The sequence below is a fragment of the Oxyura jamaicensis genome, chromosome 4 (genome assembly GCF_011077185.1).
Source record: "Oxyura jamaicensis isolate SHBP4307 breed ruddy duck chromosome 4, BPBGC_Ojam_1.0, whole genome shotgun sequence".
In the NCBI taxonomy this organism is placed as follows: domain Eukaryota; kingdom Metazoa; phylum Chordata; class Aves; order Anseriformes; family Anatidae; genus Oxyura; species Oxyura jamaicensis.
In genome coordinates, this window is record NC_048896.1 from 33227667 (window position 1) to 33252089 (window position 24423).

The window sequence follows — 24423 nt, forward strand, 5'->3', positions numbered from 1 at the left end:
AAAAGATTTGCTATTCATGAAAACTAAATAGCTTATATTAAAAGCTAATCTAAAATTTGTGGTTTTCAGTATAGGTACACTTTTTTGTTGTTGTTTGGTTTGTTTTTGTTTTTCCCCACACAATGTAAATGCAACTAAGAAAAAGCACTGATTATATGTATGTTTCGTTATTCCTGTATGATTCTTCTAATTCTGACTTTTTTTTTTCTCTTGTTTCTCAAGACCTAAAGGAGAGTAAATTTAAATTAACAATTCATATTCAACCATTCAGAAAGAATATTTCCATTCCATCAGTAAATGTAATATTTGTTAAACTGCCGTGTTCATTGGCCAGATTTCTTTTCCTGACAGAGTCAAAGCACTGTAGATCATATGCTTACTACTAAATGAAGTCTTAAATTGGGATTTAAAATTTTCATGTTCTCAGGATGTACTTTGCTATTTCTGTAATCATAAAGAAATTAGACACTTTTGGAAAAATTTCCTATAGATATTGTTATGCCTATTGGAAAATAGCAGTGGATAGGTTACATATTATGCTGCAATAGCTGTTTTTATTTATGAGTGTGTTTATAACACAGTCCCAGACTTCCTCAAATCAGTTAAAAATTGTTATTACTTCTGTGGGAATTGTACCAAGCTTCTAAAAAGAAATTTGCTTTTCAGTTATTTGGAATCTTTGAGTGAGTTCCATAATTACAACCATAAAAGCAGTAGCCAGAGGGTGCAGTTATACCTCAGAATGATCTTTGATGTTGCTGTTACTATTGCCTAGGGAGAGAGGCTGCAAATACTGCACTGAGGTGGTGCAAGAAGGAGGCAGTGACTGTAGGTAAAAAAAAAAAAAAATAAAATAAAATAATCATGAGGGAAATGACAAGAACAAATGTGCTTTAGATGTCAAAATATCTTGATTTCGCTCTGCACATAATCACATTATGTATAAATGTATAATTTTCTTAAATCTCATCTGTTCTTATTTTGTTTGCCACACTCATTTACTGTATTTTTTCCCCAAGTACACTTTCTAAGAGCATATGTATCTCCTATGCTTTTAACCAGAATTGAGAAAGAATAATGCATTATTTTGACTAGATTTATGAAAAATAGCAAACTCTGAAAAAATAAAAGAAAAGAAAAAAAGGCAAATCTGTTTGAGGATATGTTTATAACTAAATTTTAATCCAACAATTTGGACAAAGAGTCCAAAAAATACAGAGAGACTCAGTAGGTGCAAACACAAGGTACTATATTTAGCACAGAGTAATCAACTTCATGAACATAAGATCGAAAGCAAATGGCTCTGCAGTAGTTCTGGAGAAAGAACTGGGAGTTATGGAAGATCATAATCTCGTTATGGATGAATGCTGTTGTTAAAAGGGCAAACAGCAAACTGTTTTGGATAAACAAGTGTATATAACTTGCATAAGATGATCCTTTGGCTACACTCAGCTGTTACTGGCTACTTTTTATGTATTTAGAGAACTATGTGGAATTCTTAGGAGAATTTCCAGGGAAGAAGAATGACAATGGATGAAAGTGTGGAAATGTGCCCTGAAGGATAAGGTTGTACAAGCTGGGAATATTTAAAGAAAGGAAGATTGAATGGAAAATTATAAATGAAGGAATGAGGTAGTCTGTTCTCTGTGTCCTTTTTAGATAAACCATGAGAGGCCAAAAAAGACATGAGTAAAAAAACTTTCTAAACCATTGGAGTAGATTGCTGGGGAGGTTGTGGGATTTTTATGACTGGGATGAATTAGGTATAACTGATACTGACTTAGGTCAGGAGAATGGATTCATTGACCTCCCAGGGGCATTCCAGCACTGACATTCAGTCATCTGACTGTTGCTAAGGTTACCTGGTAAAAGTAAACATTTCTTGCAACAAGCATGTCTTTTTAATTACAAAGAGAATAGACTTTGGAAATTCTTCAGCTGCCCTATCATAAACAGAAATTATTCATACACGTTCTATTCTGTCAACGCTTATCTGAAATGAAACATATCCAAAAAAATTTAAATCATCTATGCTTGGACTTCTGAAGTGCAATCAAATCACTAAGAATTTTGCTGTACTTTTACAGATAAAATTCCAGTGCCAAAAAAAGACCCTGTATTTACCAGTGAGAATTCATTCTAATAAGGGTTGATTTTTTTTTTTTTAAACTGACAGAACAGTTTAAAAAATAATAATAATCCTAGTAAAATGTCCCAAGGTGGAAAGAGTAAAGGATGAAAAAGTCTACTATGTTACCCTAACTGCTGTATTTCTCTAATCTATTTGTACATAAGTATGAAATAGAATGGCAGTTTTCACTTTGAAAAGAAAGAGAATTTTTAAATGTAATCTCTCAACCTAACTCCTTTTTATGCCTTTTGATTTTGTGGTCAAATAAATATATCTTTATATGTAGTTTTAGAAATAAATACAACCTAGTTCCTGAGAACCAGTGGCTGTTTGACCTAGTTCAAATGGATAACAAACACGTACAAAACTACATAATCATGAGCTATAGTAGCTGACTTTGGAAAAAAAAAAAAAAAAAAAAAAAAAGAGAAAGGAAACAGAAGTTATTTTGACGAATGATCCTAGGGCCTTCATTTCATGTTAGAAATTGTGGTGAATAAATAAGGTCTGTGTTAAGAAAGGCTAGTTATTAACTGCTTGTTTAATCCATAAAACATCATTTATTGTTTGTATACTGGAGGGTTTAGGATTCAATCCAAATTTTTGAAGAGATAAAATCTCTATGCCTTTAATGTTGCAAGTTCTAGTATATTTGCTGGACAACAAATGGTTTAATAAGACTTTGAGAAAAAGAGAAACAATTAGCTGAGCTGTCTCTGGAGCTTGAGAGTATGTATTGTCAAGGCATTAGCTCTGGACAGGAGCCCTAACTCTACACAGAATTTGAGTCAGTTAAGACTCTATCAGTTAATCTTTTCAGAAAAATGTCTTTTTGTTCAAAATCATAAACTTGCATGGGAACAAAGCATTTTGGGGTAAACTTAAGTTGAGAAACTTGTGTTATGATAGAATTTGCAGAGATGGAGGAAGGCAAAATCGCATACCCCTAAAGTATATGTAATACTCTTTCATGGGCTGTAGGAAACGCACACTGTTTCTGTATCATGCCAGGGAGTCTTTCCAGGGTTATTTGCTACTATGGGGTGAATTGATCTCTCATTTTTCTTCTTAAATGTTCTCAAGACATCAATGTTATTCTGATACAGAACTGGTTGTTTAAAGTGAACAGAAAAAGTAAAGATAATGGAAAATCTAATAATTTGAAAAAGTTTCAAATTTTCTATCAAATTCTTTAATATATATATATTTTCCTTTCTTAGTCTACACTTCTGGAGTTAATATAGCCAACAGTAAACTGAATTTCACTATATAGATATAAATAGAAGGGCCTATTGTCCTCTCTGTATGCAAAACGCAAAGAGTACATAAAGATTAAAAAAAAAAAAAAGTCTCAAAAATAGAAAAAAGAACAAGTTATTTTGTGTTTTTATTACTGAAAATGAACACCAGTTTTATAACAAAGTAAATATTCTTGAAAGGAAAAGAGAGAAATAAATCTGCAGCAAGAAAGTCTTTCAGTATTGCAATGGAAAGTAAAAATAAAAATAATTAAAAAATGGCAAATTAGCTTTTTGTAAAAAGAAGCTAACATCTTTTTTTCATTATGTGCCTTGAGAACATGAAAGTAATTAAAGAAATTAATTGGTATTAGGTTTTAAATATAAAGAACAAGAAAATCTAGACTCTTGTCAGAGGAAAATTTGGGATTACAATATAGTGTTTGCAGGCAGTAAAGATATGTTAAAATTATAAAATACTTGACTAGCTATCAAGAAATTAAATCATAATATTCATTTCTCTATATCTGCTATGTATCTCTTAGATACAGCTGCTCAGTGGATTTGTGTTAGGAAGAAAAACATAGAAATGCATGCATTCAGTATCTATGGGGAGTATCTGGTAATTTGCTAGATACCCTGCAGTCTCTAAATCTGATCTTATAATTGATGGGAACTTAGTTGAAAGTTGTAAGTCTGTCTAATGGAGTATAAAATTGGAATGAGGACTGTTATGTGTGAATTCAAAAATACCACGATTACCATGATGCCAAACATTGGTCCAGCAAAACATTTAAGTCAATAAGGCTGTTTATGTGCTTCAGGTTGCATACATTTTTCTGGAAATGCTTTGTACATTGTGGATCCTTCCACAAATACCTCTAACCTGAAATTTGATTGATTGTGATTGCTGAAGAAGTGTCTTTGGTGACCTTGAAATCTTGCTAGGAGAAGGCTGGAAATATATATATATATATATATATATATATATATATATATATATATATTTCTGAGGAAGGAAGGTAGTATCACCTGCCAGTTTTCAATTCTGTGGTTATAAAAGCCTGTATTTAAGATAGTGAAAAGACATCACCTGACTCGAATATGGTGAATGTGTCTGAGATCCAGAGGACACTATGATACATGGTGAAAAAACAAATGGACTAAAAGTATAGTCACATAATATATCACTTAACACAGTTGTTTATATTTGATACATGACATATTCGTTGTGGCTCACCTGCCCCCTGTCAAGTAATCTGTATCTGCCCATCCCATTCCCCACAGTCCAAACCTTTAAGCAGCTTCCAGAGCTGCCATATTTTACAATAAACACCCTGTCACAAAAATGCTTCTTTCCTCCTGTGTGTCTCAGAAAGTGTTTTCTGCTGCTGTCAGCAAAAACAAAAAAGCACTTTTTTCATGGGGACAAATGTTGAAAGCAGATACATTCAGTCTGATTCATCCTCTAAATTATGGTAAATGAGTTTCTCTATATACCTGAACAAGACTGAACACACAGGAAGAAACAAAGTATGAAAATGTCATTTCCATTTGTCTGTTTAGCCATCTTTTAACATGGAGTCTTGCTTGCCAAGATTGCTTAGATAGGTTTACAGTGTTATAGATTTTCAATATCTTCTAAGTAAAGGGGAAACAACCTGTAAAAAACTTTTTGTGATGTAGGGAGTAAATTGAGGTAAGTCTTCAGGAATGAAAGATGCCTGAAGTTGTCATATCACTGCAGTCAGACATTCATCTATAGTAATATTCTAGGTAGTGACTGAAAGTCTGTGAAAGGCACTGTGGGATAACAGTAGTGGGTACTCATTTATGCAGAAGTATTCTCTCTTTGAAAAATCAGAAGTAAGAGTTTTATGTATTGTAAAATGTTTTGCTTATTGCAGAATTTAAATTTGTAACCTTAGCTGCTAGACTTGTTATCATGACATGTTATCAGTTACTTATTTTACCAGTAGTCTAGATGGCTTCATCCATAAAATAAGTATAAATAACTATTGCTCTGTTAAAACTCCTTGCTATTAAATGAGCAATTTAGACAAAATTAAAATGACATAATGAAAAAATACCATTCTTAGGCCTTTGAAAATGTATATCCCACAGAAAATATTAATTGAAGAAGTAATTTTTATGTTAAAAAAAAATGCATGAAACATAGCTGTTAAGTCTTTGAAATGAATACTAGAATGAAATTAAGGAATATTGTTTGTTGAATCTCAATGAAGTACAAATTGCTGCAAGTACCAGTAATATTCATCCACTGAAGTATAATCTGACTCTTCTAACAGAGTGAAATTCATGCTTGTGCAGATGGCTCCCACATGGCCCATGCCTCATTTAAATCCCCCTTAATCCCTCTTTTGAGAATTCTAGTTGGATTTATACAGTGCATAGTCCTTGTAGTGACCCTCTTCCTAGAGTTAATTTCATTCTGTGCTGCCATTTTATCTATATTGCCACTTTAGGCAGCAGTATGTTTATCAAATTAAGCCTATATCCTGACATAAATCAATCCCTTACATAAATCAATCCCTCTTTTAAAGCTTGGCATACTGCTAGCTTTACCTTGTTCTTCTTCCTCTTCCGTCGGAATCGCAGAAGTTCTTTATGTTGCCTTGACACAAAGTTTACAGCTGCATATTCCAAAAGTGCAGAAAATACAAAGAGCAGACACACAGCCATCCAGATGTCAATTGCTTTGACATATGACACCTATGGAGAAAATAGAGCAGAAAACTAAATATGTTAAAACCACAGATGTGATTTCATGTTAGGAGGAAGTTGATTAATATCTCCATTATTTTTGTCAAAAAAGTCTTCACGTGAAAGTTAGATAATAAGAGGGACAACAATGCAATTTTTATACCTTAATTATTATTTTGTATAGTGTAGTCTTTCATAAAATGTCTATTTACCTCTCTAAATGAAGTAATGTTTCTCAAAAACTTCACAATTTATCATATATCATACAATGTACTGTATAAATAGAACAAATAACCCACAAGGATCACATGCTCTTCCTCCATTTCTCCCAATGAGATCTGTGAAAGATACTAAGGAAAAGAGAATGGCTTGTAGTGGGATCAGTGAGAATTACTCTGTTATGCTGATTTAAAGCTCCTGGAGTACAAATTAGGTAGAAGAATGGAAGTAGATGCAAAACTCTGATATTTTCATGCTCTGCTACTACAGAAATGATAAATTAAAGATATAGGTTCAAATTAGTCCTGTAAATTTTGACTCACTGGAAGTACTGAAAATGAATTACAGAATAGATGAACTCACTACTGTGCTTCTACTGCTCAGCTGCAGACTGGGAATGTAGGATGAGTTTGCTCTCTGTTTCCAGATTTACAGGAGTTTTAATACTTAAACCAGCATAACTAGTATCAGGCCTCAAACATGACAAAAACATCCGTAGCTTTCTCTAGTAACCTCTTATATTCTTGCTTTTTCTGAGGTTTTATAGTGTTCCATTTTCTTATCTGTTCATGCAACATTTGGATGTATTTGGATCCATATACTTGAAGTGCAAAGCACATGAACTTCTGTTTGGGTTATCTATTTTACTTAGAAAAAAATTAACAGACACCCTAAAAATACCATGGTAAAACTAATACAAAAGAGGACTTTATGTGTTTGTGTTGTGCACATTTTTTTTTTCCCCGTGAAGACATTCAAGGAATAACAATTAAAAGGAAAAAGAAAATCTTTAAAGAAAGGACAAGTCAGAAAACTTAAGTGGCTAATCACAGAAATATACTTTAAGCTATTTACACTGTGTTGTGAACCATTCTTTATAAAACTTTTTGTAAGTTATTTAGCTTTACATTTTTATAAATTTTAATGTAATTATAAATACTGTGGGCAAATTCATAATGTAGGCAGTTTCCAGGAATATCATTGAGAGCAGGTTGGAATCTCTGACCTTTATAAATTCATTCGTATTTGCTAACACTTCATGAGATACTGGGATCCAGAAAAAAACAAGCTAGTCAATGGTTAGCAAGCAACATTTACATAGTACAGAAAAATATTGTTTTCATTACTTATTGAGGTTTATGGTATACAGCATTTGGTTAGCTAAACAGTTGAGTCTGAAGAGAAATAGAATATAATTTATTGGTGGCTCAAAAACACCCTAAATATTTTAAAGTTATCTCCTTATGAGTAGTAAATGCTAATAATTAAAACACATATTATAAGGTTGACTTAAGGCGTTTATTTGCCCTGTAACATTATGACTTCATATTAATGTGGTATACACAAAGGAAATCCTACCTACCTTTGGAAGTGATGCTCGTGAACCTGAGCTTTGTGTTGTCATGGTCAGTACAGTTGTTATGCCTAACGCCACTCTGGCTGGAGCTGCATCCATATTGATCCAAAATGACACCCAGGAGAGAATGACGATCAAGAGACTTGGTATGTACATCTGGATGAGATAGTAACCCATCTGCCTCTCAAGGTGAAATCGGACTTCAATGCATGTGAATTTTCCTTTTTATAACAAAGAAGAAATGTTCAGTAGAAATAGAATGTTCTCTAAAGAATTTATACTTCATGAAATATATATGTTCTCTAATGAATTAAATGTTTTGATTTCTCTTCAGTGATTTTTAATATACGGAGTCCCCATTAGGATATGAATAATTATTGGAAAAAAATGGACCGAAAACCTGAAAATTTAAGAATGAATAATCTCTGGAACTCCTCCTTCTTTGTAAAAACAAAGAGATGATGGAAACACAAATCACATTGATGTAGGAAAGTTAGTCTCTGCAATACCATTTGTTATCCCACTTATTGTTTGGAAATATTGCTGTCTGCAAAGAAAAGACTTGCTCTCCCATTATCTTTGTTTCAATTTTAAGCTTAAATTATTTTTTTCTTTAATCTAGTGAATTGGGGAAAAATATAGTGACATCAGTGCAGGCTTTAGGTTATCAATAAGAGATTCTGCAAATTATCTCCCTTTATTACCATTCAGACTGTCTCAACTAAAAACCACTATGATTGAGATTCAAGCAGAAATAGAGGACTTGCATTTAAGCTACTTTAGGAAACTGACTGAGTGACCTCATTTTCCCAAGTACTGAACATCAAGCAACTTCCACTGATTTAACTGAACAAGAACAGAAAATTCTATTGTCTGCTCATAGAAGTGCCACAACAAGCAGGACTAGTGTTTTCTCTTACCTAGATTTTTTAACCTTTAAGCTGTAGATTTTTTTCACAGATTTTGACATGGTCTCATTAGACTTTTCTAATTCTGCTCAATGCTTGTATTAATCGCACATGAATGGTGCTGAAGGCCCTGCTGTTTCTATAAATAGCGTATATGTGAAACAATTTATTGTAGCAAGAAATATATATATGACAGATTTATTAGTTATTTGAAGGAAAGGATTTCCTAATTCTAAATTTAACTTGGAAAACAATCTATTTATTTATTTCTTAATTGTTATGATTTCTTGGAGGGGTTATGTTTTCCAGTAGTTTTTGATAGTATTTTCCCAATCCAACTTTATCTGCCAAAATGCTGCTTTATAGCAAAGGGTTCAATTAATAGTGCTTTAATATTTATCATATTAACAACATCTATATATCAGATTTATTTATAAGTTTGTCATATTTATTACATTGTATGTTATGATGTGACAATAACACTCGGCATACAGAATTGAATATCAGATAAGGTCAAATGAAATGTTTTTATCCTAGGCATAATAACTGTGTGGAATTATATTCTGAACTTTTTACTTTCATAATGTTTCTTTTAACAGACTACTAATTCTTGCTATGGTGTCAATAGTAAATGCCATTTTGTGAAATTTGTATTCTGACAAGGAACTCAAAAACCCCACCATATTAAAAAAGACGGTTATAAAATCCCATTAAATGCACATGTTCAAATTTTAAATGACGTGATGTACCGCAGGAGTTTTATATCTGTCAGCTCAATTATTAGTTCCACTCCTAATTGCCAGCATTTTTTGAATCCTATCTGAACTCCTGAAATCTGTGTCCCAAATCCTGGCTCAACCATCTGCTACTCCAGCTTCAAACCTGATTTCTGCTTCAGTCAAGGAAAGTACTGGTTTAATGAAGTGAATGGTAATTTTGCTGTTTACTTCAGAAAGGGATGGGATTTTCCCTCACATTTCTCTTTTAGTCTCTTCAAAATGCTGCCTACAGGATATGTTCTTTGAGCAGTTCAGTCCACCCCAGCTACCTACCTGCAGTTCTTCACTGACTGACCATTGTCAGAATCACATTCTTACCTCAGATTGATCCTTGCCCTGAAGATTTATATTTCTGTGGTATTTGTTCTGTTAATTCAGCACTCTTGGACGGCAGTGGTCCCTTCTTCCTGTCAGCAGTTTAATCACTGTATTCTTTAACTATCCTAAAGACTCTTTACCCTGTAGGCTCCAAATCATATACATTAACCTCCCATTATCTCTCCTCCTTACAACTCATTGCTTGGCATGTAATAATGAGCTATGAAGAAAATAAGCTAACTTGGTTTTATGTCATGGTTATGTCATGTTAGCAATCATAACTCAGAAATATCATTCCTGTTTGTTTAATACCTTATTTAGATCGTGACAGGCAATTGCTTTACTTTAACGTGGCTGTAAAATATTTTCTCTTTTTCTTCTTTAGAAACCCCTCCCCTTCCCCCACCTTCCCACTTTTTAGGCTTTCTTATACAACACAGAAAATAATCTTTGATTTGAAAATGTGCATTTGTAATGTTTACAGTTATTCTAAGACAATTTCTAGGATAGCCAAACAGGGATATCTGAAAAAGTGAAGATAGGAAAGCAAATTAAGGCAGGTCTCAGAAATCACAGTAAATCATGGTGTTATGGAGTGACAGGAATGTATCAACCCACTCTAGGTCTCTTTTAAAGCTATTTTATATGGCATCATGTCAGCAACATTTACACAGTTCAACATGCAACATTGTCTTCTTCTAGGGTTTCATATTCCTCTTTCAAAACAAAGTAGGAAGAAAAATCAAGGACCAAAAGAATAAGCAATATGTGCATAACTGGAATGTCAATAATCCTTGGCTATGGATTGTACATTGGTTGTACTTAGCAAAAAGAGGGATAAGAAATCTTAGTCTTTTTGCTGAGTACTCAAGTGGGCTCAATCTAATCCAGAGATCTCAGCACAGAAATAACATGCTCCTAAACCAGAAGCAATAAATACTATATTCATTCTGATGTGAATTATTTTTATGTAGTTGCAAGCTTTTCAGATTCTTCTGAACTAAGGAGAAAGATAGGAGTATCTGTGGATAACAGAATACTACAAAACAAAAGTGATTCTGAAAGAAAAGGATATAACTAGAAAATATGATATCCACAGGAAAGGAGTAAAAAGGGAGCTTATGAAAAGGCTGGAATGAAAAGTGAGTGATATGTCAGAGGAATTATACTGAAAGATTTTTTTTTTTTTGGCTGGCTTTTGTATTTTTTGTAAACAACATTGAACAAGCTAAAAAAAAAAAAAAGTGCTTCCAAGTTGAAAAATTTCTTTGCTTAACTTCACTGAATGTGTGACTTAGATTCCTGTGTAGTCTTAGACCCAGTAAGTTTATAGACATTCCAGTCCATATAGGAACCTGACGGCTCAGCCTTGGGATTCCCCTCTCAGCTGTAGCCATTTTTTCCCAGCTAAGATCACTGTGTTCCTCCTCTCCTCCGTTCCAGCATAACACTGAAGAATTAGCTTAGTAGGTGGCAATTTCCCAGAGAGACTGGTGGCTACCCAAGTATACACTTCTCCTCTCCATTTTTCCACTGGTGACTGTTGGCTTTCCCATCAGTGGAAGAAAGGCAGCAGCCAGAAGTCAGTCTTGGCAGTGTGGTTGCAGTGGTTGCTAATCTAAGTGTGGATGGGGTAATGTTAGTTTTTGCCCTTCCTGTCTGACATCAGAACCACCTGCATAAACTTGGCTGATGAAGCAGAGTGGAAAAACAACATTTGCACTAGCAGATGTGGGCTTCAGATAGGAGGCAGCCAGCTGTGCAGTTCTCTCCTAGCTAAAGCCATCATTCAGCTGTGGGCCCCCCAGCCTCTTCCCATAGTCCACTGCCGATTCAAAGTCGTGTTAGCTGTGGTCTGATCTATTTGATTGGGTGCTTTAATGGATCAGAAGAGACTTACTGTTGCAGTCATCTCAGCTGGGGAAGGAGAGAGAAGCAGCTAAGAGCATTGCTCTAATAATTCATTCTCAGTACATAAAAGGTGAGCACTAGTTCATTCTGATATGCACTGTAGATGTCAAGGAGACTTTTTAGGAGCCATGTATGAAACCTTTGTAATACTGTGGTTTTGCTGAGGCTGAACAACAAATTAAGGCTCTTTTTTTCAGTCTCATCTGGCTCAAACTGCTTCAGAGGCAGGAGCTGGTAAAACTTAAATTTATTGTCCTCTTTTGGAAATCCTTAAGATAACCCTTGGAGAAAGTTCTTCATACTCTACCCTTACACTGTCATGGTCACTGCTATTCCTGGAAGGGAATGGACAAATTCCTTCCTGGAACTGATATTCCCAGAAAGGCTGAGTAGCTGTATCTGTAACTACATAGAAAGTCTTCACAATGGAGAATCAGTTTAAGAAACAGCCAAGAAAATAGCATGCCTGAGAAATAATTAATAAAGATTAATTATATCTAAATTACTATCAAATTATTAAAGATCAATAATGTAACAATAAATATAAAATTAGTAAGTATAAACAAAAAATAATTCAAGTGTGCAGAGATTTAAATGTTAATCTATGCAGAATGGAAAGCTATCTGTTGAAGGCGCTGGTTCTTGATATTGCTTTGTATACTAGTCAGTCATACTCTGACTTTTCTTATAAGAATTAAGAATTATTGCTAATGCTAGTATCAGATCTACCAAGAAGTATTTGATGAAAAGGCAGAGGACTGTGTCCCAAAAGACTATGTGGCCTAATGAAATTACATTAAACTATTTACTTAAGCCAAGATTTTATATTTCCTGAGTAGGTAATGTAAGCAAATCTGAATAATTCTCTATGGGGCCCTACAGAGTAACAGTCTGAGAAGTGAATATTTTATATTCTGATTCTGATACATCTCTCAATATGGATATAGACAACACAAATCTGTACCAGCAACTGAGGACTAACAGCCAGCTAGTCTAAGGGACAGAATTTTGCTAGCTGTGAAGATTTGCTAATGGAGTTCTGGAGCAATTGAACTGTTATCATATCTAGCACAACTTTTTCCCCCAGAATGCAGAAAAACAGCTAGAGGTACAGGTTTAGCATAATATTAAGTACTGATAGAGAACAGGAAAGAAAGAGGGGGACTTTTTTTACTGGCTAGAATAAGCTCAGCCTAAATGGCTGACTTAGGTTTAGGTCTCAAACAATATAGAGCTTCTCCCATTTGTCTGTCTTCTGAAAATCACTTTCCTAAGAGGCTCTACTCACCAAAAAATATTTTAAGAACTCAATCTAAAAATTTGCTTGAAAATTATGTTAGGCAGAGTACTTATAGGTATTATTCTGAACCTCTGCAGTGTTTTCCATTTTTAGACTTTTAAAAATCAATTTCTCATTTTATTTGGAAAAGAATATGTTACAAAAGCTGACTGACACACTTTTCTCTATAGAGAGGAAAGTAAAGACAGTCCTTTCTTCCAACAGCAAAAGTTAAAAACTCTTCCAAGACAAAATAATGGGTGGAGTCAAAACCCAGAAAGTTATGGGAAAGGAACAGCAAATGCAGTACAGGTAGGTGACCGTGTTGAGTGTAGTCACAACAATTGTCTAATTAAAGTGTGGTATCTCACAAGTGTCACTGAAGAGATGAGTTAAAGTGGGGAGATTAAAAAAACAGTTTTATTTAGCTACGTAGGTAAAAATAGTTTTTATCTATTTTAGCTAGGTATAGACAAAATTATCTGATGTTAAGTGTTACATTCTGGGTCTTTGGTTTTGGTACAGCAGTCTTTGCATGCAGGTTGTTATACAGAGTGGTTTTATAGTCAGGAAGCCTGAAAGCTCTTTATGAGGATGAAGTAGAATGTACAGATCATGTTCGTGTAAAAAAAAAAAAAAAAAAAAAAAAGCTGGGAGTGGATGGGAATGACACCCACATACTGCAAGATCTAGCTGTGGCTCTACTTGCATCTTAAATGGAAAAGCACTACAAATTCAATGAAATTTCTGATATACTGTGATGGTAGTCCTATAGCGAGGATCAGAACAAATAGTACCTGGAACAACTGCAAGTCTCAAGTTCTGTTTGATTGAATAATCAGTTTGTATGAATGATGTAAGTTGGCTACAGCATATTATGACTTTCACTGTTTTGTAATTAGTAATACCTTGGAGTCCAGGTTCTCACTAAATAATTGCCATCACAATACTTTGAATTTTCTTATCTATTTACTGTACCTTCATATGAAGGAAAAAGAAGACCAATATTTCCTCAAAACAAATGTCTAATCGGGGACAATATGCACTTGTGTGTGACAATACTTGGTTGGGAGGCATTTGGGTAGCTGTTCATCTGTAACCTAATATGATCTGACTCTAGGCCATCACAGCCTTTCCCTTTGCCATATTTTTCCAGCTCTTTCTTAATGCCAGTTCTTTCACTCATCACATCCTGTGATGGGACACTTCAGTGTGCTAGGTAGTAGAAAGCTAGTCTATATTTATGAGTGTCTGTGAGAGAGCCCAAGACAGATGAAGTTTTGATCAGTCCTGTGCTGAAAGCAAATCATTAATCTTGTGACTATTCAAGTCTCTTTTAAAGTGCCCTGCAGATGTGAGCCATAGTGTCTTAGGCTATCTAGTACAAAGGATGGATCACCCCAGGAAAGGCTGCTATTGTCTCTAGTAAGAGTGAGGGTATTGTCTCCAAGTGTCCTTAGACAAACTTGGTTAATTAAAAAAAGAAAATCCACAATAGAAATTTTTTTTTTTTTTTTAAGTTATTGATTTTTAAGAATAAATTTTCTCAGGAAAATTTTATGTCCTACCTACAATAGCTGTTTGGCTGAGAACAGACATATTCTCTGAATGAAATAAAACTATACTGCCATAAAGGCAACGACATATAGACCACCAGCACTTTCCTTCTGCCTTTTGTTATGTGCTTTCATTCTGGCCTACGCCTGCTGAAATAAGACCACAATTAACCTCTGTTGGAGACAAAGTACAGTGTGTTGTGTATCACAGTGCCATCATAATGGTAGATGATTTTCACAGATAGCATGAAGAATGAAGTACATAAACTGACCTTCCCATGAGGTAGCACTTCTTTTACTTTCTCTCCTGTTTGAGTCATTATCAGAATCACCATTAGGTGAGCAGTCTAGCTGAGCTCATGTTCAGTAAAAGGACTTCCTTTTTATTCTTCCCAGAATGTTGCAGTCATTTGAGAGGGATTCTGCTTTTCCTATTACCGAAACACTTTCTGCCTTTTTGTCCTCCCATTATAAAATTTCTTAAAAAAGACACTCCATAAATTACATGTGTGAGCAAAGCTGGTTATTTGAAGATACTGTATCTATAAAATTCATTACATTTAAGTAAAGTTATCTAAAATAATTTTTATGTCTACGAAGAAGAAAGGGTAACAAAAAAGTGCTCGGTAAATGCAGTATCCAGACACTCTGCAATTTGCAGTGAAATAAAACATGCAATTTGAAAATATTTTGCTGATAAAATCTGCTTGTAAAATCACTTGTCTTTTCCTCATCATACAATATCTATGCTGTATATTTGATCATGCAGTCTGGCTGGAAATTATGTTTTTTTTTGAATTTCAAATGTAGAATTAGACAAATTGTGAAATATATGGCTGGTGTCTATGTATCTATGAAGCCAGGATTTACAAAAGAAAAGTAGGAATGTACTACCATTCAGTTTTTCTTTCAACTCACAGCCTGGATATCAGGGGATATCATTGCTGCTGCTCTCACCTCCCATAGAAAGCCTGCATCAGTTCTTGCTCAGGAAGGAAGGGACTTCACATAGCTTCCTTAGAAACAAATGCCAGTGCAGGTGGGATTTGGCATAAGACTGATAATGAGTGCAGTAAGAGAGATGAAAATAAATTCAGAAAAGAGCAACTATTATTTTTTCTTTTTTCCCATCTTGATGAATCTACACTTGCAATTCCATCAAAATGGAGGGCCAAGCTGCTGTTCGGAGAGACTCCCATAGTCTGGAGGAACAGCGACCTCATGAAATTCAACAAGGACAAATGAACAGTCCTGCAACAAGGATGGAATAATCCCATGCATTGGTACAAGCTGGGCTCTGCAGGAAAGGCCTGGGAGCCTGACAGGTGTCGAATAGAACACAGGTCACTGGTGCACGCGTGTGATGTGGAAAACTAGTCGTGTGCTGCACTGCATTAGCAATGGCAGAGAAGGGAAAAGTAGAAACTAAGGAGAATCTAATAGCAACCTAAATAGAAAGGACAATTAGATGTCACTATTTTCAGGGCAGCTGATGAATTTTTATTCAATGAATCTTTAAGGTAGAATGTTTAAATTTTGATAAGTGAAGGGGTGAGAATCCAGGTCTCTTCCCTCAGGGAAAAAAGCTATGTTGGATGCAAGTAATGCTGTTTTATTTGTCTGGGGATGGTTACATCCTTAATATGCGACAAGCTCTATATTTGCTTTTCAAAATGTATATTATTTCTCCCTTTTCAGTGAAGGAATGAGCAGCTTCACAGATTTTGTTCTTGTTGTTTTTCTCTTCACCCACTGGTACCTGTGATTGAAATTAAAACTGAGTGCTGCATAAAAGCCCAGGGGAGCAATGCATGTGACACAGGAAGTGAAAGCAGACCATCCTTGTAATGTGAAGAGTCACATGTTGTGACTTGTCTAATTGTTATGCTTCTACTTCATTTCCTGAGTTTGTCATTGCAGATATGCCACTGGATGCAAAAGCAGATAAAAATGATCACAAACGTTGCGTCAATTCAAAACACAAGATTTGATGAGCCATTATGCTGTACTGTTGCTGAAACTGTTACATCCCTATATTTGGAAGGACTTTGGTTTCTAAGCGATGGTTACAGTAACCCACTTTAAATTCAGCATGAAACACTGATGAGGCATGCAGTGATGAGTTTCTATGTACTGTCCTGAAACTTCATGTTAATTAATTTCACAGAGACTTTTTTTTTCCTATTTTTACAGGATGTCTCAGAAAAGCCTTCCATCCTGTGTTGTAACTAAATTTAAACTGAAAACTGGTATTTTGTCACATTGCATATCAGCAGCAGTTGTTTAGCATTCTTCTAAGAGTGTTTATTTAGTATATTGTATTTTGCTCTGCCAAAGTTATTTCAGCTTCAAACCTGTAAATTTTGGTGCTGCAAACTTGAGCAGGTCTGTTGGCTGCTTCCCCTGCTGAAGATAAACCCTTCTGCCTACAGCAAGTGACACCCAGCATTGCATTTCCCCCACGTGCCAGACATAAGTAGGTCCCACAGCCATAAAATTATCTTATTTTAAAGTCTGTTCCCAGAATTCCATAGTAAATATCTGCACCAAGACATCCAAGGTATTGGAAGAGGACCGAGTTTTTAAAGACAAATGCAATGGCCCAATTATTTTTATTATTTTTAATAGAGACATAAATATTTTTTAAATAGAGGAAATGCATGTTAATATGAGAGGGCACTTCTTTACTGTGAGGGTGGCAGAGCACAGGGACAGGTTGCTCAGAGAGGTTGTAGAGTCTTCTTCTTTGGAGATATTCAAAACCTGCCTGGATGCCATCCTGTGCAATGTGCTCTAGGTGATCCTGCTCAGCAGGGGGCTTGGACTAGATGATCTACAGAGGTCTTTTCCAACCTCAGCCATTCTGTGATTCTGTGAACTTCAGCACTCTTTTCAGGGCTGTGGGCTGCATGTGCATTTTAGAACAACCTGTTTGGCTGCAGAAATGTAGTTTGGCCAAAGCAATACCGAAATCTACAGACTGATGATTGGCCATGCTGTCCTCTAGAGTTATGCCAGTAAACCCTTTCTCCCACCTAAATGTGACAGCAGTTCACAGGGATAAGTACATGAACTTGGCTACAGGCACATTTTGGGACCCATGAGACCTTACGTGCAGTTAATAATATCTGTTGTTTCCACTTCTCAGTTCAGTTCAGGGCCACAGTGAAAAAAATTAAATAAGTGCAAGTCTATCCCACGCAATCTAGTGCATTGCATGCCTAGGCCAAGCATATTTTCCTGCTTCCGGTTGGAAGAAAACGAATCCCATTTTAAACAGACAGACATGAAACAAAGGCTATAAAGAAAAAAGGTAGTAGCTCACAAATATATATATATATATAATATTTTTTGGTCAAAATTAAAGTTTCAAACTATGATGATTCTAATGATCATCAACATTTTAAGACAAGTTTCTACACAATATCAGATTAAGTCTCACAGTAAAGTTTTAATTCCTGAGTTAGGTATTTTTGAACACAAGATATTCAAATGAACTTTAGAAAAATGAAGAGAATAGTTTCTACCATAGATTCCTGTTTGAAAACATCATTATACAAATTATAGCTATAAATACATGTTAAAATAGCACAAAAGTAAGAGAGGCTTAAAAATGAAGCAGATTTTGCCTATGCATCTAGAAGACAGAGAAAAGTCACAAAAATAAAGTTTTCTTATCTATCTTAATTATATTAAAAAGAAGAAAGGAAAAATAATAATTTGAATATTATCAATAAAAGGACGTTTGAGTGGAAAAATTATCCTCCAATAGGATATTTTTCTCCATTTCTGGAAGCTCTTTAAGGATTAGACATGTTAGTATTTGTATTGTAAAGCTGCACATTACTTATTTCTTGTTTCTTTTAGAGAATACTTCAAACATCTGTATTAATATCTCCCCATTCTAAATTGAAATCATTAGAAAACTTTTTCCTCCCTTAGGGCACCATGGTATCTGTGATATGCTCAGTGTTGATAAGCATTTTTCCTTTACTTAGACTGAACCAAGAAATTCTTTATTAAGGCCATCTGTTGAATTTTCTCCCCTCTGCCATTTTAGCAGAATCCAAATAAACCATTTATTTAAAATGGTTAGATTTGACATTATGTTTAACCTATTAAGAATTGTATTGGAGAGCAGAAATAGAGAGACATATGGATGATTGAAAGAATCTTATTTTTTTTTTTTTTTTTTTTTTCCTTGAGAAGATGGAAGCTATAATTTTTAGCCTTTGCTATATGCTTTAGAATTGTTACGCTTGTGGTTTTCCAGTTATCACAACAACTCTCTCTCCCTCCCTCTCTCTCTCTCTCTTTACAATTAGAAATAAAATGACTATGTTAGTAATGTTTTTTCTCCCAAATAATCCCAGTCCTGATGAGACAGACATTGTACTATAAATATTTTAAATATTTCAAGTTTTATAGGAAGATTGTGGCCATAGCAAGGATCTTTTAGGAAGATTTGGCCATTGGCTATAGGAAGGCCATGTCTAGTTTGGACATCTAGCCTTTGTACACTAAGGATTCCATTAAGAACTAGGGCACAGATAAGGCTTAGAAATACTGATAGAGGCTTTTTTTGTTTGTTTGTTTGTTTGTTTTTCTGATGGAGCCAGGCCATACTTTGTGTGCAGCATATGGACTTTGGATCTTGGAAGTGCTTCAGATCCTGCAGTGTGTAGATGCTGTCATGGCACCCACTGAAAAAAAAAATAAACTCTTGACTGAATTACTTCTGAATTACTTCAAATACATATTTTCTTAAGCTTACTGAAATACAAGTTTGTTCAGCCTTCAGGTATTTCGATTTCATTGTGTCAATTATTTAAGACTACCTTGTCCTGAAAAATCAAAATATGTTTCAATCTTCTTGTGAGTTCAGTGAGAATATTAAACAAATATATAACCTCTCCAAAATAACAATAAATGTTAAATGGCTTTCCAGTTTTAATCACTGTTATGCTTTCCTACCTGTATTATAATGCTTGGTGCAGTAACATAAATCCTTTTCTTCTTTCAAGAGAAACTGTGGCAGAGTGAGACCTTCTGCTACTTGAACTGCTCCCTTTTCTTGCCATTCAAAAATGAGATCATTCATCGTGTATCCAACTAAAAAAAAAAAAAAAAAAAAAAAAAAAAGAGTGCATAAAAAGTCAGTTGCAAACTTTTAAAAGCAGGGACATACCAAATAGTGATGTCTTGAGTAAAAGCCATAAAAGGGGAAAATACAGCAGATCTCCTTATACCTGTTAACCAAAGAGCATTATCTGCCATTCTAAATCATACTGAACATACTGAAAAAGCCAATTTTATGGATCCTTTGTGAAATCTTAATACTTAGGTAGTCTTCTGATGGAGTTAACAAAAGTATAAAACTAATCTAAACATACCCTCCCTTGCCTATGAAAGATAGATAGCCCCATCACTCTCAGATCATCTTCTCCTCTTATATAGGGTGAAATGGTGGTTTGTCAGTTTTATGTATGGATTTATGTCAATCTGACTTAAAGTAGATACATATTCTGGAAAGGGAATGAGAATTTCTCCAGGACTGAGATATTAATATAATTGAAAAAAAATATTTTTCTCTGGAACTGGTACAAAACAAGGAAAAGCTTGCAAGGAAGATTGCATGTTCTCTCTGACTGTTGTGTTATTATGTTGTGTATATGTTGTATGTGATTATGTTGTATTCAGTTTTAATATTCAGATTTCTGCTCTTATCCTTACCCCATGTATGTGTGATTAAATAAAACAGCAAAATCTCTAGTTGGAGTATTAATCAAAGGGCAGACTTTTTAAAGGGCAAGTAGTTTTTCCTTCTATCTCCATCTCTCAGCTAACATGTGCTTTGGATATCACTGAGGAAAACTGCTCTACTTCCTGTGAGTATGTCATATATTATTTTTCCAGCATATCCCTAGCATTTTATTCCAAAATTTTTCTGGATAAATTATCTGGTTGTGACAACTGAAAAAAAAAAAAAAAAAAAAAAAAAAAGACTTCCTATTCTTATTCAGGTTTCATTAAGATTTTCTCAGGGTCTAATAGCTTTGGACAAAGTGCAATTTGAAGACTGAAATCTAAAACTAAACGGCTTCTATTATTGAAATAGCTTGGACCACAAGGGTACACTTGACTCACATATAATAACTTGAACTATAAGAATGGTGTCATCTTTATATCTAAATTATATAGCTTTCATCCATTTTGCTTCTTTGCAACATTTCTTTTCTGCTTTAGTCCAAAGCTGATGAGCTGTTAAGAATAACCTACAGATAACTGGAAATATCTTAACCTTTCAGTAACAATTCACTGTATAAATACAGTGCTCAGAACATTCTAAGAGAAGCTGTCTGCCAGCAAATATTGAAATTTTGAGTTCCAGTGAGGGAAATAAAGTCTTCGGTGTGCAGACATAAATCTTTCCCCTGTTGTATTCAGTGGCTTCATTTACTTTTTGAATACATCTATAAATGTTATAATGCCCTGATATGCTGACCTCACATCTGAAATACACTTTATCCTTTCTGATCTATGTTGAATGTATCCATAAATTAAGAATCAGTGACTATTAATTTAAAACTTTTTCCAATACCTTTAGATTCTTTCTGTTTCTTTTGGAGATTACCCTTATTCAAGGTTTTCACAAGCGCTCAGGATGACTGTTGGTTTACTCTCTTTGGTATTTTGTTGGGGTTAAATGAATGTGCTAAAAACAATACATATCCTTTTAAGTAAGTATTTCATTGAGATCAGTCATTATGCAAGTGATTACAATTGTATATTAAACATGCAAGGAAGCATTTTTTTCCCCTGTTCTTGAATACATGACATCATATAGACACAGTCTTAAAATTCACTATTAAATGTCAGAAACTAGGAAAAACAAGAAATGTAGCTCTTATCAAACATTACATCTATTCACACAACAAGCGGTTGTGTGTAGTGAAGATTATCATTTGAAGCATGTAGAGTATGGACAGAATTGATATCCCCTGAGTAAAATTCATTGAACTGACAAGAAAAAACTGCTGTGTCAAGATTTATTTCACTAAATCAGATTTATTCATCTCTAACGTGTATTTTTAATTTTGATTAGCAACCCTGCCCATTAATTCTTCTATAGTTCAATATATTAAAAATAATATTTATGCAAACTGCTTATGTAGTAATCTATTTCGTTTACATTTTAAATACCCAAATATATCTTTAGCATTCAATAGCGTAATTCCATTTTTTTAAGTCAAGACCATATTTATCCAGTAAATGTGAATTAAAACATAGAAGAGCTTAATTAAAACGTGATTCCAAAGAAATTTAAGAGGCTATCATGTATATTTGATTTCCATTAGGTATGTTAAATTAAATCAACTTAGTCTATATTAAATTTTGTTGCTTTATTAAATGTGAAAAAATGGCCCAACCAAATGTACCCATTGAATTAGGGAAATCTAAAGTTTTCTAACACTCTTATAATTGGTAAAATAAGAAAACACAAATTATTTAAGCATATTAACCTATTTGATAACACTAATTTGTCTCTGAATTTTCTTTATTGAGAGGTGAAGGTGTCCTTGATTTCCTAAAAGAAAATTTTTTAGCTGGTACAATTCCAAAAAAAAAAAAAAAAAAAAAAATGCAGTCATAAATATCTTGTCACTTACAGATATATAGCAGAATCAGAGAATTTTTAAGAATGAAGTGCAAGACCAAACTGCATTTAATGTCCTAGGCCCAAAATTTTCAGGGCGAATAGGGAACTGATAGAGCTAATTGAGCATTCTTAATATCTCAGACAAGGAAAATATTTTTATTTCTTATTTTTTTTTGTGATGAAGACCTGCTACATAGCACAGTAGTTTGCACTCAGAGTACTGGCGGTATAGTGTGCACTGTGCATAAGGGGAAAAGCATATCTGTAAAATGTCTGTTTAAAAAAATCAGTGTTTACTATACTAGGGTATATATGCTATTACAGTTTGATTCCATTATATTATATAATATATATATATATAATACATATATTGATGTTGGTCTAGATCTTAGGGGTCTTTTGCAGCCTGAAAGATACTATGATTCAATGATATAAGCAACAAGCAAAAACAACAACCAAACAAAATAATAATAATAATAATAATAATAATTAAAAAACACAGATCTCCAGCATCTTAATTTTGTGGGCTCTGCTGATTAATGTAATTAATGTCTCTTATTGGAGTAGCTGGACTCCCAGCACCGTGACAAGATATCATGGCAGATTTTGAAATTACCTTAAGGTTAAGTCTCAAGACAAGTAGAGACTTTTGATCTTGAGGTAAGACAATAAAGTGCTCAGTGCCATCAAATGTGGGGGGACTGCATGCATGGCAAGTTGCAGAAATGTAGAGAGCTTTGGTAATGAAAGTTTTGGAGTGTTATATTTTAGGTTTAGGATCCCAGAATTGCCAGTCATAAATGTTCACAGTATTGAAATTATGTGAATAACTTTAAAGCCCTGAGGCCACCACTTGAGTTTGGTGGGGCTATGTGTATCATTCATGCATATGTATTTGCCAGACAGGCATATGTTTGCAAAATGGAAATCTGATTAGATGCTGTAATAAAGCAGTTCTCCACTTAGAATGCATTTACTTTACTCATCTAGGCAAAAAATGTACACTCAGCCATCCACTGCTGAAATGACTTTTACCAGAATAAAAAAGAAAATGAGTAGTTCATTGTTTGTATAAGATTAGCAGCTGCTTAGATGAGAAAAGATGGATGAATGAAGTGAGTAATGGTGCTCTCCTGGTGCCAGGTTTATGCAGCACCATTGACACTGTTAAAGCTTGTAATTAGAGCTGAGTATTTCTGACACACAACTGCAATTAAAAGTAATTGACCTTTTTGTCTGCATCTTGTGTGTATCTTAAGAGTGAAAACTAGGGCATTGCTGTGAGAATGCTAGGTTCTCTGCTAGCTTCTACATTTGGCAGCACTTGTGTATAGCTTGTTACATTACGTCTCAGTCAATTTTCTCTATTGTCTAGAACCTCTTACTAGTCTCAGTGGATTTTCTCTCTAATGATTGTCTCTTAAAAGTTGTCTTACAACTAGAAAACAGCATATTCAAAAAAATAGGAAAGTACTAAAGTGATCCACAGTGTTGACTGAGGGACTGGATAAGGAGAGTGCATTGACTTGTCAGGATGAAAATGTGTGGAAGAGAATCATGTGCTGTGAGAGAAGGTGAGATTTTACTCTTCAGTTGTGCCAGTTTGTATATAAGGGAAAGGAGGAGAATAATAGTTAAGAAAGCCTCTAAAAGCAAGTTAATCAAAGAATGAACAACAACAACAAAAAAAATCCCATATTACTATTTTCTGTGTTAAAATATTATGATGCAGATTATGTAAAAAAAAAAAAAAAGTCTATGACTACATTCAGTCGTCTTTTGTATTGAGATGACACAGTCAGATGAAACATCTCTAATGCAAAAGGAGATGGTAATTTGTTGGTAATAATACGACAAGTCTATCATCACAGAAGGAGAAGGTTACTAGAGAGAGAAGTTTTCAGGAAAAGTTGAGAACATGGCACCATAGCCTCTCAGCAAACAGCCCTTCTTAAAGAGGCAACTCATTTTTAGGTGTCTGAAGTCATTCAAGGTAATTAGCTAGTAAAGCATGTACTGGCTGACTGAGACCTCCTCCTGGGATGAATATGAAGAGCTGGCAAACTAAGTAGAACTTAGAATTAATTGGCACTGTAGAGGGTCTGAAACAATTAGGAAAGTTGGATTTGGCTTGGAGAAATTTTCTTTAGAAAATGTTCTGACACAAAGCTGGTGATAAGTGTGAAAAATGAAAGTAAAATTCTGTGTGGTCACACTTGTGGAGGGAGGAGGTGGAAAAGAATGCAGGAAATGAGGACTGTGGTCAGGACTTTTGCCTGGAACATTTGATACAGGTCTCCCTTCCGTCCTCCCTTCCGTCCTCCCTTCCGTCCTCCCTTCCGT

General features: G+C 34.4%; 1 protein-coding gene across 2 annotated transcripts in view; it reads right to left on the reverse strand.

The window, feature by feature from the left end:
- The window catches only part of GLRA3 (glycine receptor alpha 3), an 86147-nt gene that overhangs the window by 5587 nt on the left and 56137 nt on the right, over positions 1–24423 (reverse strand). For both annotated transcript variants that reach the window (XM_035325363.1, XM_035325365.1), the window contains exons 6-8: positions 19395–19532; positions 7676–7890; positions 5956–6102 (exon numbers count right to left, since the gene is read on the reverse strand). In XM_035325363.1, the coding sequence (XP_035181254.1) occupies positions 5956–6102; positions 7676–7890; positions 19395–19532 (500 nt within the window). The remainder of the gene's footprint in view (positions 1–5955; positions 6103–7675; positions 7891–19394; positions 19533–24423) is intronic.